General features: G+C 42.5%; 1 protein-coding gene across 1 annotated transcript in view; it reads left to right on the top strand.

Moving 5' to 3' along the window:
* Positions 1–9,707: 9,707 nt before the first annotated feature.
* The window catches only part of HKDC1 (hexokinase domain containing 1), a 39,377-nt gene continuing 35,048 nt past the window's right edge, over positions 9,708–14,036 (top strand). Inside the window, exon 1 of the mRNA XM_081824145.1 lies at positions 9,708–10,580. Within this exon, the coding sequence (XP_081680271.1) occupies positions 10,518–10,580 (63 nt within the window). The 5' untranslated portion in view covers positions 9,708–10,517. The remainder of the gene's footprint in view (positions 10,581–14,036) is intronic.

Below are 14,036 nucleotides of genomic sequence, written 5' to 3'. Positions count from 1 at the left end.
TCGCTGTGTCTCTCTCTGTCAAATAAATAAAATCTTAAAAAAAAAAATGTAAAATGTAATCAGAGAATATAAACATTTAATACTATCAAAATAAAAAATATTGGAAAATGTGTCAGAAAGTATACCTTTAAATCATTCCCAGAAAGTCTTATTAGGAAATTCCTTAGAGATTCATATAAGCTTTTTATCAATTATGACTTTTCCTAATTAGCGCAAAGTTAAATTTCTCTTTTTGAACTTAAAACTTCTGCTAGGAAGAAAGTACTGAATTTTTTTTGAGTGTCATAAAGCTCTTCCACCCCCTCCCTTCAGTTCCATTATTTTTAGTTACCTTATTCTTGTTTCATGGATGCAATATCTTATTTCCCTAAAGATACTTCAGGTTTTTTTTAAAGCTTTTCTTCTGTTTTCTATATACGTATATTTTTTTCTTGTTTGGTTTGACTTTTTTTTAAAGGTTTCATTTATTTGAGAGAGAGAGAGAGGGGAGGGAAGGGGAGAGGGAGAGAGAATCTGAAGCAGACTCCACACTGAGCACAGAGCCCGATGTGGGGTTTGGTCCCACGACTGCAAGATCATGACCTGAGCTGAAACCAAAAGTCAGATGCGTAACTGACTGAGACACCCAGGTGCCCCTGGTTTGATTTCTGCCTTTACTTTTGGTAACTTTTCTTGAGTGTCTAGTAATCTTTCGCTATGTTCATATTTAAAAGTGAGGAATTAAGCTAAGCTCTGTTGACATGGATAGGGCTTATTAACTTCAGTGTTTTGATGTAGGTTAATTGGATCATAAGCTGGCTTTTTTTTAAATTAAGAAATAATTGACGTATAACATTGTATAAGTTTAAGCTGTACAAGGTGTTGGTTTGATACATTTATATATTGCACTATGATTACTACAGTAGCATTAGCTAACATACGTTATCATGTCACATATTTATCATTTCTTTTTTGTATTGAGAACAGTTGAGATTTAATCTCTTAGTAACTTTGAAGTTTATAATATAGTACTGTTGACTATAATCACTTTGTTCTACCTGAGATCTCTAGAACTTATTTATCTACTTGTTGTAAGTTTGCACCCTTAAACAACATATCCCCAAATTCCTTATTCCCTAGTCCCTGGTAACTGTCATTCTACTTTCTGTTTTTACAAATTCAATTTCTTTTTAGATTCCACCTATAAGTGATACCATACAATATTTGTTCTTTTCTGTCTGACTTATCTCACTTAGCATAATGCATTCAGAGCCCAACTATGTTGTCACAAATGGCAGGATTTCCTTGTTTCTCATGGCTGAATGATATTCCATCTTCTTTTTTAAGATTTATTTATTTATTTTAGAGAGAGTGAGTGTGTGAGATGGGGGGGAGGGGCAAAGGGAGAGGGAGAGAGAGAATCTCAAGGAGACTCCCTGTAGAGTGTGGAGCCCGACACAAGGCTTGATCTCAGGACCCTGAGACCATAACCTGAGCTGAAATCAAGAGTTGGATGTCCAACTGACTGAGCCACCCAGGTGCCCCAAAGTTAATTAAAAAAAAAAAAATTTTTTTTTTTAAGTAGGCTCCATGCCCAGGGTGGAGTCCAGTGTGGGTCCTGAACTCATGACCCTGAGATCAAGACCTGACCTGAGGGGCGCCTGGGTGGCTCAGTCATTAGGCGTCTGCTTTTGGCTCAGGTCATGATCCCAGGGGCCTGAGATCGAGCCCCGTGTCAGGCTCCCTGCTCAGCGGGAAGCCTGCTTCTCCCTCTCCCACTCCCCCTGCTTGTGTTCCCTCTCTTGCTGTGTCTCTCTCTGTCAAATAAATAAAATCTTAAAAAAAAAAAGACCTGACCTGAGATCAAGAGTCAGATGCTTAACTGACTGGCACCCCAATATTCCTTCTTTATCCATTCATCCATTGACAGACACTCAGATTATTTCCATATTTTGGTTATTTGTGAATAGTGCTGCAGTGAAAATATGTGTGCAGATATCCCTTCGTGATATTGATTTCAGTTCCTTTGGATATATACCCAGGAGTGGGATTTCTGCAACATGTGGTTCAGTTTTTAATTTTTTGAGGAACTGCCGTACTATTTTCCATGATAACTACCAATTTACACCCTCACCAACAGTATATCGGGGTTCCCTTTTCTCCACATTCTTTTTTTTTTTTTTAAAGATTTTATTTACTTGGGGCGCCTGGGTGGCTCAGATGGTTAAGCGTCTGCCTTCGGCTCAGGTCATGATCCCAGGGTTCTGGGATCAAGTCCCGCATCGGGCTCCCTGCCCAGCGGGGAGCCTGCTTCTCCCTCTGCCTCTGCCTCTGCCTCTCTCTCTCTGACTTTCATGAATAAATAAAAATTAAAAAAAAAAAAAGATTTTATTTATTTGACAGAGAGATAGTGAGAGCAAGAACACAAGCAGGGGGAGTGGGAGTGGGAGAAGCAGGCGTCCTGCCTAGCAGCGAGCCCGATGTGGGGCTTGATCCCAGGACCCTGGGATCATGACCTGAGCTGAGGGCAGACGCCTAACCAACTGAGCCACCCAGGCGCCCCCTTTTCTCCACATTCTTGCCAACATTTGCTATCTCTTGTCTTTTTAATAAAAGCCATCCGAACAGGTGGGAGGTGATATCTCATTGTGGTTTTGATTTGCATTTCCCTGATGATTAGTGATGTTGAACACCTTTTCATATTCTTGGCCATTTGTATGTCTTCTTTGGAAAAATGTCTATTCAGGTCCTTCATTCATTTTTAAATTGGATTGTTTTCTTTTTTGCTATTATGTGAGTTCTTTATATATTTTAAATATTAGTCCCTTAGCAGACGTGGTTTGCAAATATTTTCTACTATTCTGTAGATTGTCTTTTATTGATTGTTTCCTTTGCTGTGCAGAAGCTCTTTAGTTTAATGTAGTCCCACTTGTTTATTTTTGTTTCTGTTGCCAGTGCTTTTGATGACTTATCTAAGAAGTCATTGCCTAGACAAATGTCAAAGGTTGTTTTTCCTATGTTTTCTTCTAGGAGTTTTATGATTTCAGGTCTTACATTTAATCTTTGATCATTTTTGAGTTACTTTTGTGAGGGGTGTAAGGTTAAGGGTCCAGTTTTATTCTTCTGCTTGTGGACATCCATTTTTCCCAGCACCATTTATTAAAGAGACCATCCTTTTCCCATTGTGTGTTCTTGGCACCCTTGTCAAAAATTAGTTAACTATATATGTGGGGGTTTATGTGTGGGCTCTCTACTGTTCTACTGATCTGTCAGCCTGTTTTTAATGCCCATACCACAGTTGGGTTAGTATACTTTTTTTTTTCAGATTTTATTTATTTATTTGAGAGAGAGAATGATCATGAGCAGGGGGGAAGGGTAGAGGGAGAAGCAGACTCCCCACGGAGCAGGGCGCCCAATGCAGGACTTGAAACCAGGACCCTGGGATCATGACCTGAGCCGAAGGCAGACACTTAACCGACTGAGCCACCCAGGCACCCGAGTATAGCTTTGTAACATAGCTTGAAATCAGATATGATACCTGTTCTTTCTCAGGATTACTTTGGCCACTGGGTTATTAGCTGGCTTTTTTAGTGTATTCCCCAAATATCAGGATTTATAGGGTTTTAAAAAAATAAACTTAAAACATTTAGAATAGTTTTAGATGTGCAGGAAGTTGCAGAGATAGTACAGAGCTCTCATATAGCCTATACCCAGTTCCGCCTGTCGTTAACATCTTACATCAGTGTGCTACGTTTGTTGTAATTAACTAAAGTCCACAAATGGTTTAGAGTTCCTTAGTTCTTAACCTAATGTCCTTTTTCTGTACCAGGATCCCATCCAGGATACATTTTCACATTTAGCTATCATGTGTCCTTGGGCTCCTCTTGGCCATGATAGTTTCTCAGACTTTTCTTGCTTTTGATGACCTCAACAGCTTTGAACTGGACTAGTCACGTATTCTATAGAATGTCTCTCATTTGGGATTTGTCTGATATTTTTCTTATGATTAGACTGGAGTTTTGCTGTTTGAGGGTAAAGTGAAGGTAAAGTGCTATTCTAATCATATCATATCAAAGGTACATACTATCAACATGACATCCCTGATGATGTTGACCTTGATTATCTGACAGGTAGAGTTTTAGCAGATTCTCTTGCAAAGTTAGTCCCTTCTCTCCCCCTTTCATATTGTATTCTTTGGAAGGAAGTCACTGTGTCATAGCCCACACTTAAGAAGGGGGGTGTTATGCTCCACTTCCTTGAGGGGGAATTATCTACATAAATTATTTGGAATTATTCTGCATGGGAGATTTGTCTTTTCTCCCCCATTTATTTATTTATTCAATTCTCTGTAGCAGTATGGATTCATGGATATTTATTTTACACTTTGAGTTATAATCCAGTAATCCTTTTATTGCTCAAATTGTCCTAGCTTTGGTTATTTTGAGGTCTTTTAGTTGGTCCTTTATCCCTTTGACATGTCCCTAACTTTTTTTTTTAAGCATTTACTAACTTTCTGGCACAAGATGCTCCAGGCTGATTTTGTGTATACCTTGCCCCAGCTCTAGAACCAGACATTTTCCCAAGGATCCCAGGTTCCTGTGTGTGTGTGTGTGTAGAATGATATTAGAAACTAAGATCTGGGTACCAGATGTGCTTGTTGCTACTGAGTATCATTGCTTCTAGGGTCTTTCAGCTGACAGAGCAAGGAAACAGATGAGTACACTAACCCAGGTACATATATTTATAATTACTTATACATCCACATATGTATATATCCATATGTATCTATATTAAGCTAATCATGAGTTTATACTGATTTCTTCAATTGTACTCCAGTAACATGGATCACAGTAGCCTTCTCCCGTGCTTGTCAGTAACCTCCCACTACAACAGTGAGAAAACCACCTCCTGCCAACCTGCCTCCATTTAATGATCCGATTCCAGTGTCCATGTATAGTGGCTTCAGAATAGTTCAGCCGTGCTCCCAGGGGAAACAGCTTTAGCAACCAGAGCACAGCACCCTTACTTCTCTAGCTACTGTACCAGGGCCTGTGGGAGGTACGGAGAATAAACAAGAAACTTGCTAGGTGGACATTCTTTCTGTCATGACTTTAACTTAGTGAAACAGCAGGAGCAGGAACCCAAAGTTCTGAATGACTCTCTTAAACTGTACCTGGCAAATGACCTGAGCAGGGCCTCAAAACCATCCTTCTATGGGAGGGATGACACTGGGGATGCTGGAGAAGTTCTCTGTCCTCTGGGGCTGAGCAAACATGAGCAATAGGTTCAGGGGCAGGTCTCAGGAGCCCTGGAGTAAAGAAAGGAGCAAGTTTAGTTCCCGTGTGTGTAGTACATCTCACTCTTCCCAGGCTCCAGTTCCTTGGGTATAGTTCCTTTTGCTGTTGGTCAGGTCAGCATCTTTTCTCCCCATTCCCTTCAGTAAGGCTATCTCACACATTTCTAATACAGTTAGAGTCTTTTGTCAGTCTGCATTGCACCCATGATCTCCTAAGTATTTTCTTAAATTCACATACATTAAATTCATTCTTTGTGCTATAAAGTTCTGTGGGTTTTGGCAGACATATTGTGTTATGTATTTACTGTTACAGCATCATGCAGAACAGTTTCCTTGCCCTAAAAACTCCCCTGTGCTTCACTTACTTAATCCTCTTCTTCAACCCCCTGACAACCACTGATCTGCTCACTGTCTCTATAGTTTTGCCTTTTCCACATCTAAGGCCATTTAGTGTTACCAGAGGAAAAGCTGAATCCCCCGACTCCTCCCAGTGAGGGAGAAAGGGATGTTTACAGATAGATGTCTGCTGGCAGAAACTGGACAGAAAAAAAAGTGGTTTGGGGTCTCCTTGCTCAGTTTGAGGGTTTCATTTGGTGGCCATATTTTCAGTCTTGTGCCTCACTCCCACTGCTCATGGTGCCTGGTGGTCCCAAGTCCAGAGGCTTTGGGGTTCAATCTCTCCAGAGAATAAAAGCCCCAGCTCTCTGGTAAGGCTGGTGGTTGGTCGGTCACCCATTACTCTAGGTGGAGTAGCACACCTGGTGTCTGCTTTTTTTATATACACTTGTGGCCAATCTCCCATTTTTGGTTCTGTGTCTTGCCTTTTGCTCTTCCAAGGAACCAGGGCCTCCCGTTCCTGAGCATTTCTTTTTTTTTTTAAGATTTTATTTATTTATCTGAGACAGAGAGAATGAGAGAGACAGAGAGCACATGAGAGGCGGGAGGGTCAGAGGGAGAAGCAGGCTCCCTGCCGAGCAGGGAGCCCGATGCGGGACTCGATCCAGGGACTCCGGGATCATGACCTGAGCCGAAGGCAGTCGCTTAACCAACTGAGCCACCCAGGCGCCCCTTCCTGAGCATTTCTAAAGTTAAAAATGTCATTGCTCATTTCTCAGCAAAATCACTCTCTGCAGTGTTTCAGTGTTTCCTCTGCTAAGCTAGTCTCTGTCAGCTTTCTGTCTTCCAAAATTATGTTAAGATCTCTTATTACTCACTATTTCATTTCTCTTTGCCTTGGGGTTTACCCCATGTTTAACCAGAGTCCTGTTTGCTTTTAGAAGTTTGCTATTTTGTGCAATTGAGATTGTAACTACTGTGAAAAATGTTAAAGCCACATGAATTGCATTTCTTTGTATGACTTGTTTCTCCTTGATATGTATTTTGCAAATACAGCTCTTAATGTAGCTGTGATAAAAATAATTGTGTGCAAGTAATTTCTTCATGAGCATTCCCAGTCCTCTCTTGGTCAGGAATAAACGTATAAAAAATGATCAGTAGCATTCTTTTGAAACTTGCTGAAGTTAACATTTCTGCTTCATTTGTGGTTGCTCCCATAGAGACACCATAGTAACTGTAACTGTTGGCAGGGTTTGGAAGTTTCTACATTGACTTTCTTGTATGGAAGTTTGCTCTCTGACACACTCTCTTACTCTTTCGCAGCAAGCGAAATGCCAGCAGGTTAGACTGATTTATATTTTGGACAACTTAGTTTTGGATTTATCATGAAAAAGAATATGGAACAGAATTCAAGATTATTTTCTTTAGTAACAGTAATAGAATATTTATAAAATTCCTAATTATTCCAGTAATTCCAGTAAATGGAACTGGTACCTTCTAATGGTTTGCAGTTGTTTTACTGAATGTACTGAAAGGGCTGCATACATTTTCTTATTTGAAGGGACCAAATGGGATGAGATGAAAGAGCAATTTTAAGAAGGGATCCCCCCCAGGTGAAGGCTTAGATTAAAGAAATGCTTTTAATGCGCCCACTGTGGGCCACATAGATTCTCTTACGTGATCTCATTTACTTTTATTCTCAAAATGACCGCTGGGGTAGCTATGAACCCTTTACATATAAGAGCCTGGAGCATTTGTCTTCAGTGAGGGCAGAGCCAAAGTGGGATCCCAGGGCATGGGCACTCTCCGCTGTGTTGCCTGGGGCTTTGGGCTGCTTTTCCCAGCTTAGGTCCCACGTTCCCTTGTACTTTCCTTCCAGGTTAGTGAGAGCCAGTATAACACATGGACTCTGAAGCCATACTACCTGCACTCAAATATTTATTCCACCATGTACCAGTTGGGCCTCATGCCTCAGTTTCTCCATCTGTAAATTGGAGAGAATGAAATGATAGTTGCTCTGGGAAAATTAATATTGAAGACAGTATATATTACACAGGTGTTTACTAAATAAGTGGATAAATTCTATTATACTTCTAGTCCTCCTACCATGCTCAGTACTTTAAAGAAAGCAGATAATATCTTCAGGCCTTGCCATAAGGGAGAGTTCTAGGGAAACAGGTGTATATAGAGAGTTTGCCTTCTTCCATGGAAGATTTGAGTCAGACTGGTACTGTCCTTTAACCAAAATCTCACTCAGCAGTGCCAACCCTCAAATGAGTATTCTTAAATAAAATCTAAGTGCTTATAAGACTCGCACCCAGATATCCTTGAATGGCTACATAGAAATTTAATAAGAGTGAAAAATTCCAAGGGTTGGACTGGAATAATCAGATGAGGAATGATAAAATAAGCAAATTATTTTGTCTTTATAAATCTGAGCCAGATGACTCCAAATGTATGTGATCCTTATAATTGTGAAGCTTCTCAGTCTTTTTTTTTTTTTTTTAAAGATTTTATTTATTTGAGAGAGAGAGAGAATGAGAAAGAGCACATGAGAGTGGGGAGGGTCAGAGGGAGAAGCAGACTCCCCACCGAGCAGGGAGCCCGATGCGGGACTCGATCCCGGGACTCCAGGATCATGACCTGAGCCGAAGGCAGTCGCCCAACCAACTGAGCCACCCAGGCGCCCCGAAGCTTCTCAGTCTTGTTGGCTCACTCAGACCTGGAACGGAGATGCTGATGTGCTGACATTAGAAACGGAATGATGTAACAGATGAACATCCTCTGATATCCTCTGCCTGATTAAGATTCCCAAGGCTGCCTCTCTGGTGTGCACAAGTAGCCATGACATTGTAGAGACCTTTGGTTATGGCTCTGGGTCTTTTCGTCCCCTGGCCATTGTACCCTCTTGTCCCAAGTGTGAATAAATCAATGGCAGTTGGTGCCACACTGCACTGCAGAGGTTACTTTTTAAAAGGAGGAATTAAGACAGGTCTTGTTATCACCTATGGGCAGGTGACCTGCCCCTGGATGTTATCCGCAGCCTGTACAGACACAGGCAGAGCTCGTCTGTTTCAGAATACCAACAATTCCACATGGTTTGGGGAACTGAACAGTTTTAGCAACTGAAGGTTAACCTTTGTTTGCTTGTATAATAGACAAAGTAAAGGAGCTAAAAGAGAGTTCATAGTCTGAGGGGTAAACAGATTGGAAAGGATAGAGTTTCTCAATCTGGGAGACAGTTTTATAGCAGTCTGAGGGAAGTATCTGGAGTAATTTTAATTGAACACAGTGCTTATGCTAGACTTGCGGTGCCTCATACATATGGTGGATGGGGAAAGGGCGCTGACTGGAGAATCAGTGGCTTCTGAAGAGGCTGCAGTTGAAGGTTCTCTGATGAGGCAAGTGCTTGGTAATCATTGGATTCACGAGATTGTGTAGTAGAGAAGCAAACAAAGCTGAGGCTGCTAAGCCAGCGGGGAACACACGTTTCTTCCCTTGTATTGAGGAACAGGTGCTATGAAGGAGCGAGAAACATTGGGGTGCCCAGCAGACCTGCATTCACATCTGGTCAGTTGCTAATTTTAGGAGCAGTTGATTAATATTTGGGAAGTTATGGTCAGGGATGCCTTCATTTGTTATTTCCCCTCACTGGGAGGACCCTCTTGGACTGATATCTCTTTATTTAGCTATCCAAGTAATTGGAATTCTTGACAGTCCCCAACAGAAGGCTGCTGCTATTAGTAATTGTCAGTTGATTATCTATTGCACAGAGGAAGAAGAGAGGCAATATTATATATCGGTTAAGAGCTGGGCCCTGGAATGAAACTCCTGGGTTTGATTCCTCACTGTACCGTTTATAGACTTTGTGATTTTCAGTATGTCACTTTCCCTTTTTGGGCCTCAGTTTTGCCATCTATGAAATGGGAACAGTACGTGCTCTATCCTTGCTAGCTGCTCTTGTTAACACTGTAATTGTTATTGATTTTGTTAGCTGACCAATGACTGTGGGAAGAGTGTAAGGTACTGTACTCACACATCGGCCCCTTTCTGTGTCCTTCCCACATCAAGTATGATGCATGAGATGAGTGAGTAAACCAGATATCTTCATGGTGTGAGACATTTCCTGTCTGTGACTTCAGTCTTTCTCTCCAGCAGCAGCTTTCCAGTGAGCACCCGTGACTTCAGTTCATCCTCTCTCATGGATATTTTTTCCTGGGTCCCCACCTGTGCAGTCAAGGTTTTCTGGCTTATCATTGTGGAATAGATAAATTTTTATCAGTTATTTTCCATTACCATGGGCTGTTAGGCAAGAGATCTGCTCTGTCACAAAGGGAGGGATTTTCCCCAACATTCTTGAAGTCTCCCTGACCAGGGCAGTGTTTAGTCTTAATTAAGACAGCGCTGCAGAGGGGCAGGGAGTCTGGAGTTCCATCCCTGCGTTGAGAAGAAAAGGATTGGAGAGAAAAGGCCGAGACCAGACATTTGCAGAGCAGCTCAGCTGGTTGAAAGTTGGCCTTGTTTAATGCCCAGCTTCTCAGGAGATTTTCCTCGGCTGAGTGGGCTTGGTGGAGCCCTGGCTTGAGAGTGTTGCTTGGCAACGAGATCTTGTGGCACCCAATTCTCAAAGAGTCAAGCGACCCATCCCCTGCCTCCCCTCCACCAACTTTCAGCTACCATTCCAAGCCTCCTATTAGACAATCAAGTGTACGCTGGAGGGAGGGACCAGAGAAAGGGGGCGAAGTTTAATCATTGAACTCTAAGCAGCCTGGTAGTATTTAATCTGTAGCACCTAGTTCCTGGAGGCCTCCAGCCTGAACTGGAAGTGGGCAGCTCTCTGGAGACGCAAGAGTAAACACTGCACAGAAATCTCTGTCCATCTCAAGAGAAACCAAACTTGGAAAAAATGTTTGCAGTACACTTGATGGCATTTTACTGCAGCAAGCTAAAGGAGGATCAGATCAAGAAGGTAAGGACTCACAAAGCTGAGAGATTCATTCTTCACTGACAGAACTAATTGATACTGTGCCTGCATCCAAAAGGATTTAAGAAAGCTTATTAGAAAAGACACAGGGAGCAAAGGACCAGTAAAGAGCTCATGGGAGTGGGGGAGGAAGTGAATCCTCCACAGGCTGGACCATTACACATTGTTCCGAGCCTTGCATTTCACTTGGCACTTCCTGGTAGATACGGGATGGGAGGGGATGAGAGTCTTCAGAAAGGTTGAAGATGATTGTGTTTGATATAAGGGGTATTTGGGAGGAGAGGCTACAAAGGAGGGGAGAGAAATTTTGAGAACTTTTAAAGTAATCACATGATTCTTCATGTGCTTGAAGGAATATAAGCATGGGAACTAAGAGGGATGTGGGTTTTAATGTACAATAATTGAACTATTTATTATTGGCATGTGCTGTTTGCCAAAGATGTGCTGTTACTGGTGTGCATTAGTTTGTCACTTTGCTCAAGAAACCTCTGCACAAAATATGTTCCAAGGTAGGCTGCTTAACAGTTGCCAAGCCTCAGCTGGAGCCCATCGGCATTGTCTCCGGGAGGCCTGGCATGAGCCCAGCCTGCCCCGCTAGCCACTCCCTGGGTGCTGGTGTCTCTCAACTTAGAGATAATAGAAGCCCTCTCAGCAGGCAGACTTAGCCAAGGTCACCCAAGTATTTCAAGTGGAGTGAAGATTAAACCCAAGTCTCTGACTCCCCTAGCATTCTTTCCATTGTGCCACAATGCCTCCTGGCTTTTTGAACAGAGAGAGAGAGCGTGGCCCTGTAACAGCCCTCATGTGCTTGCTGGGAGAAACCTCCACGGAATTCTGTTCATTAGAGATTTGGGTTAGAAGTTATAGCAAATCTTAAAATATTATAAAGCAATCTGATTTAAGCTGTCTTAATTTTCATTTATTGATTAGATTCACAGAGTCCTCTCCTGGCTTCTTAAGGAGGTAGAAAAGTCCTACACAGCACTGCTGAAGGATTCACTTTCTGTTCTTACCTGCTTAGTAAGGAGGAAACCTGCACGGTGTCTGTCCAAACTCCAAAGGGGAGCCTTTGGAACCTTTACATTTGGTTCTGCAAATTCGTTTCATTTTCTTAGGCCTTTTGTTACATCCTAGAATCAGGAAGGGTGCAGGCTCAGGAGGGAGGTTATGCAACCTCCACTGATTCGTTCCAGGTCGTCTGGGAGGAGGGTCAGCCTTTTTCAAGGCCTGAAGTTGACCCTTCCCTCACCCCTTCAAGAAAGCTGAAGAGTGAGCGGAGTCGGGATAGCCAGGAGCACCACATAGCCACTTGAAGCAACAGGTGACTGAGATAGGATGGGCGTCTGGTTTATGGGCTACTAGATGACTCACAGGTTCTGAGAACACGGGTTCATGCACTCCTTCATGTGGTGAAAACACACCTGGTCAAAAGGCACAACAAACCTTTCTCTCTCCCGGGTCAGGTAGCCCATCCCCTCCTTAGTTTCCATGCTTCCTGCTTCCAGAGTTGTCAGAATCCTGGGCCATATTTGCCGTGAGGGTTACTATTCAGACCCTGGAAAATTTTTTTTTTACATTTCCCTACACCAACATTCAAACAAAGACAAAACAAAATAAAACGGGAAGAAAGCGGCGGGGAGGGAGGAAGGAAGGAAGAAGAAAGGAGAAACCACTCTGGTAGCTTCCTTTCCAATTCAGTATATTGACATTATTTGACCTATTGATAACATTGGGCTGAGTCTGGTCACTGACCTACAGATTGTTCACTCATAAGAGAAGGACTGGCTAGGTTTTCAATGTGTACTTTTTACAGTTGAGTAAGTCAACATTACGAAAAGGGGAAATGTTACCTTTAATCCCATCCCCCTTACAAACACTGTCAGATTTGCCCTGTGGAAGCCCTTATGGTATGTTTCTACAGTTATATCATACCTACAATTCTAAATCTTGTCTCCTTCACTTATTATTATATTGTAACCACTTATGTACATTTCTCCCATTTCTTCATAATTATCATTCTAATGTCTTCCAATATGCAATCCAGTTGGATATACTATAATTCAAACTTTTCTCTCTTCGGCTACCTTTTTTCCCCCAAATTTTTATTTAAATTCTAGTCAGTTAACATATAGTGCAATATTGGTTTTAGGAGTAGAATTCAGGGATTCATCACTTACATACAGCATCCAGTGCTCATCGTAACTCGGCTACTTTCAAAAACATTTTTTAACAATTAAGATATTGCTTTGAAAAACATAGGAATGTGTTTAATGTTCTCCATCTTTGGGATTATTATAAGGTTAGATTTCCAGAACTGAAATCACTGGGTCAAAGAGGTGAAACTTTTTATGACTCTCAATTCATATGGGACCTTTGGACTAAGCGATCTCCAAAGTCACTTCTGGCCCCCACATTCTGTCATTCAGCAGGTCTGAGCTTACAGTTTTGAATTTGTTCTTCCTATGTTAAATGTGCTGCTCGTTGGCTCTTTTGTTTAGAAGATGTCCTGTTTTATGGTTTCAGAGTCTTTCCAAAAGTGTGCTTGGTTTTCTGCAGCTCAAACACCCTCCCTTAGTGTCTGCAAAGAATGTGCCTGGCTACAAAGACCCCAGATCACCTGTTTGGATTTAAAATAGAGCTTTTTTTTGCCCCAATATGTGTTTCATTCTTCCCTTCTAGCTACTGTACCAGGGCCTGTGGGAGGTACGGAGAATAAACAAGAAACTTGCTAGGTGGACATTCTGTCTGTCATGACTTTAACTTAGTGAAACAGCGGGAGCAGGAACCCAAAGTTCTGAATGACTCTGTTAAACTATAGCTGACAAACGACCCGAGCAGGGCCTCAAAACCATCCTTCTACGGGAGGGATGACACTGGGGTGCTGGAGAAGTTCTTTATGCTCTGGAGCTGTGTAGCACATCTCACCCTTCCCCAAGTCCCAATTACTTGGGTCACGTCCCTTCCATCGGGTTTCTCCGTGTTTGTAGCTGTGCCAACCAATTAGTCGTAAACAGACTCAGGGTGAACAGGAAGCCCTTAATGAAGCATGACCTGGTTCCCTCCTATCTCTTCAAATGCACTGAAAGCCCAATTGTCCTTTTTTTGTTAATGGCTCTCTGACGGTTTTCTGGACTCTCTGTGGCCCCCGAATCCCTGGAGTCCTGGGTCATTTCACTGCCTTGGGTCTCCAGATTGGCCCTAGATTGAGCTGGGATGCCTGCCCACTGGGCCTGGCTGATGGCTAGGCACCTGTCCTGTGATATAGGTCATGTAACCCTTGCCCTTTTGGTGTAATGTCTCTGTTGGACTCCTGCGTCCTGCATGCAGTTGTGAAGCAAAACCAGGCGGTGGGGCAAGAAGTATGGAGACGGCATTCCAGGCCCAGGGCGCCCCTCACCCCCAGCTGTCCCACTGCTGCATCATGGCTCTGAGCCTTGGGGT

The sequence above is a fragment of the Leptonychotes weddellii genome, chromosome 6 (assembly GCF_054177405.1).
Source record: "Leptonychotes weddellii isolate Sample4059 chromosome 6, ASM5417740v2, whole genome shotgun sequence".
Classification (NCBI taxonomy): domain Eukaryota; kingdom Metazoa; phylum Chordata; class Mammalia; order Carnivora; family Phocidae; genus Leptonychotes; species Leptonychotes weddellii.
This window is presented reverse-complemented; position numbering and strand designations above follow the sequence as displayed.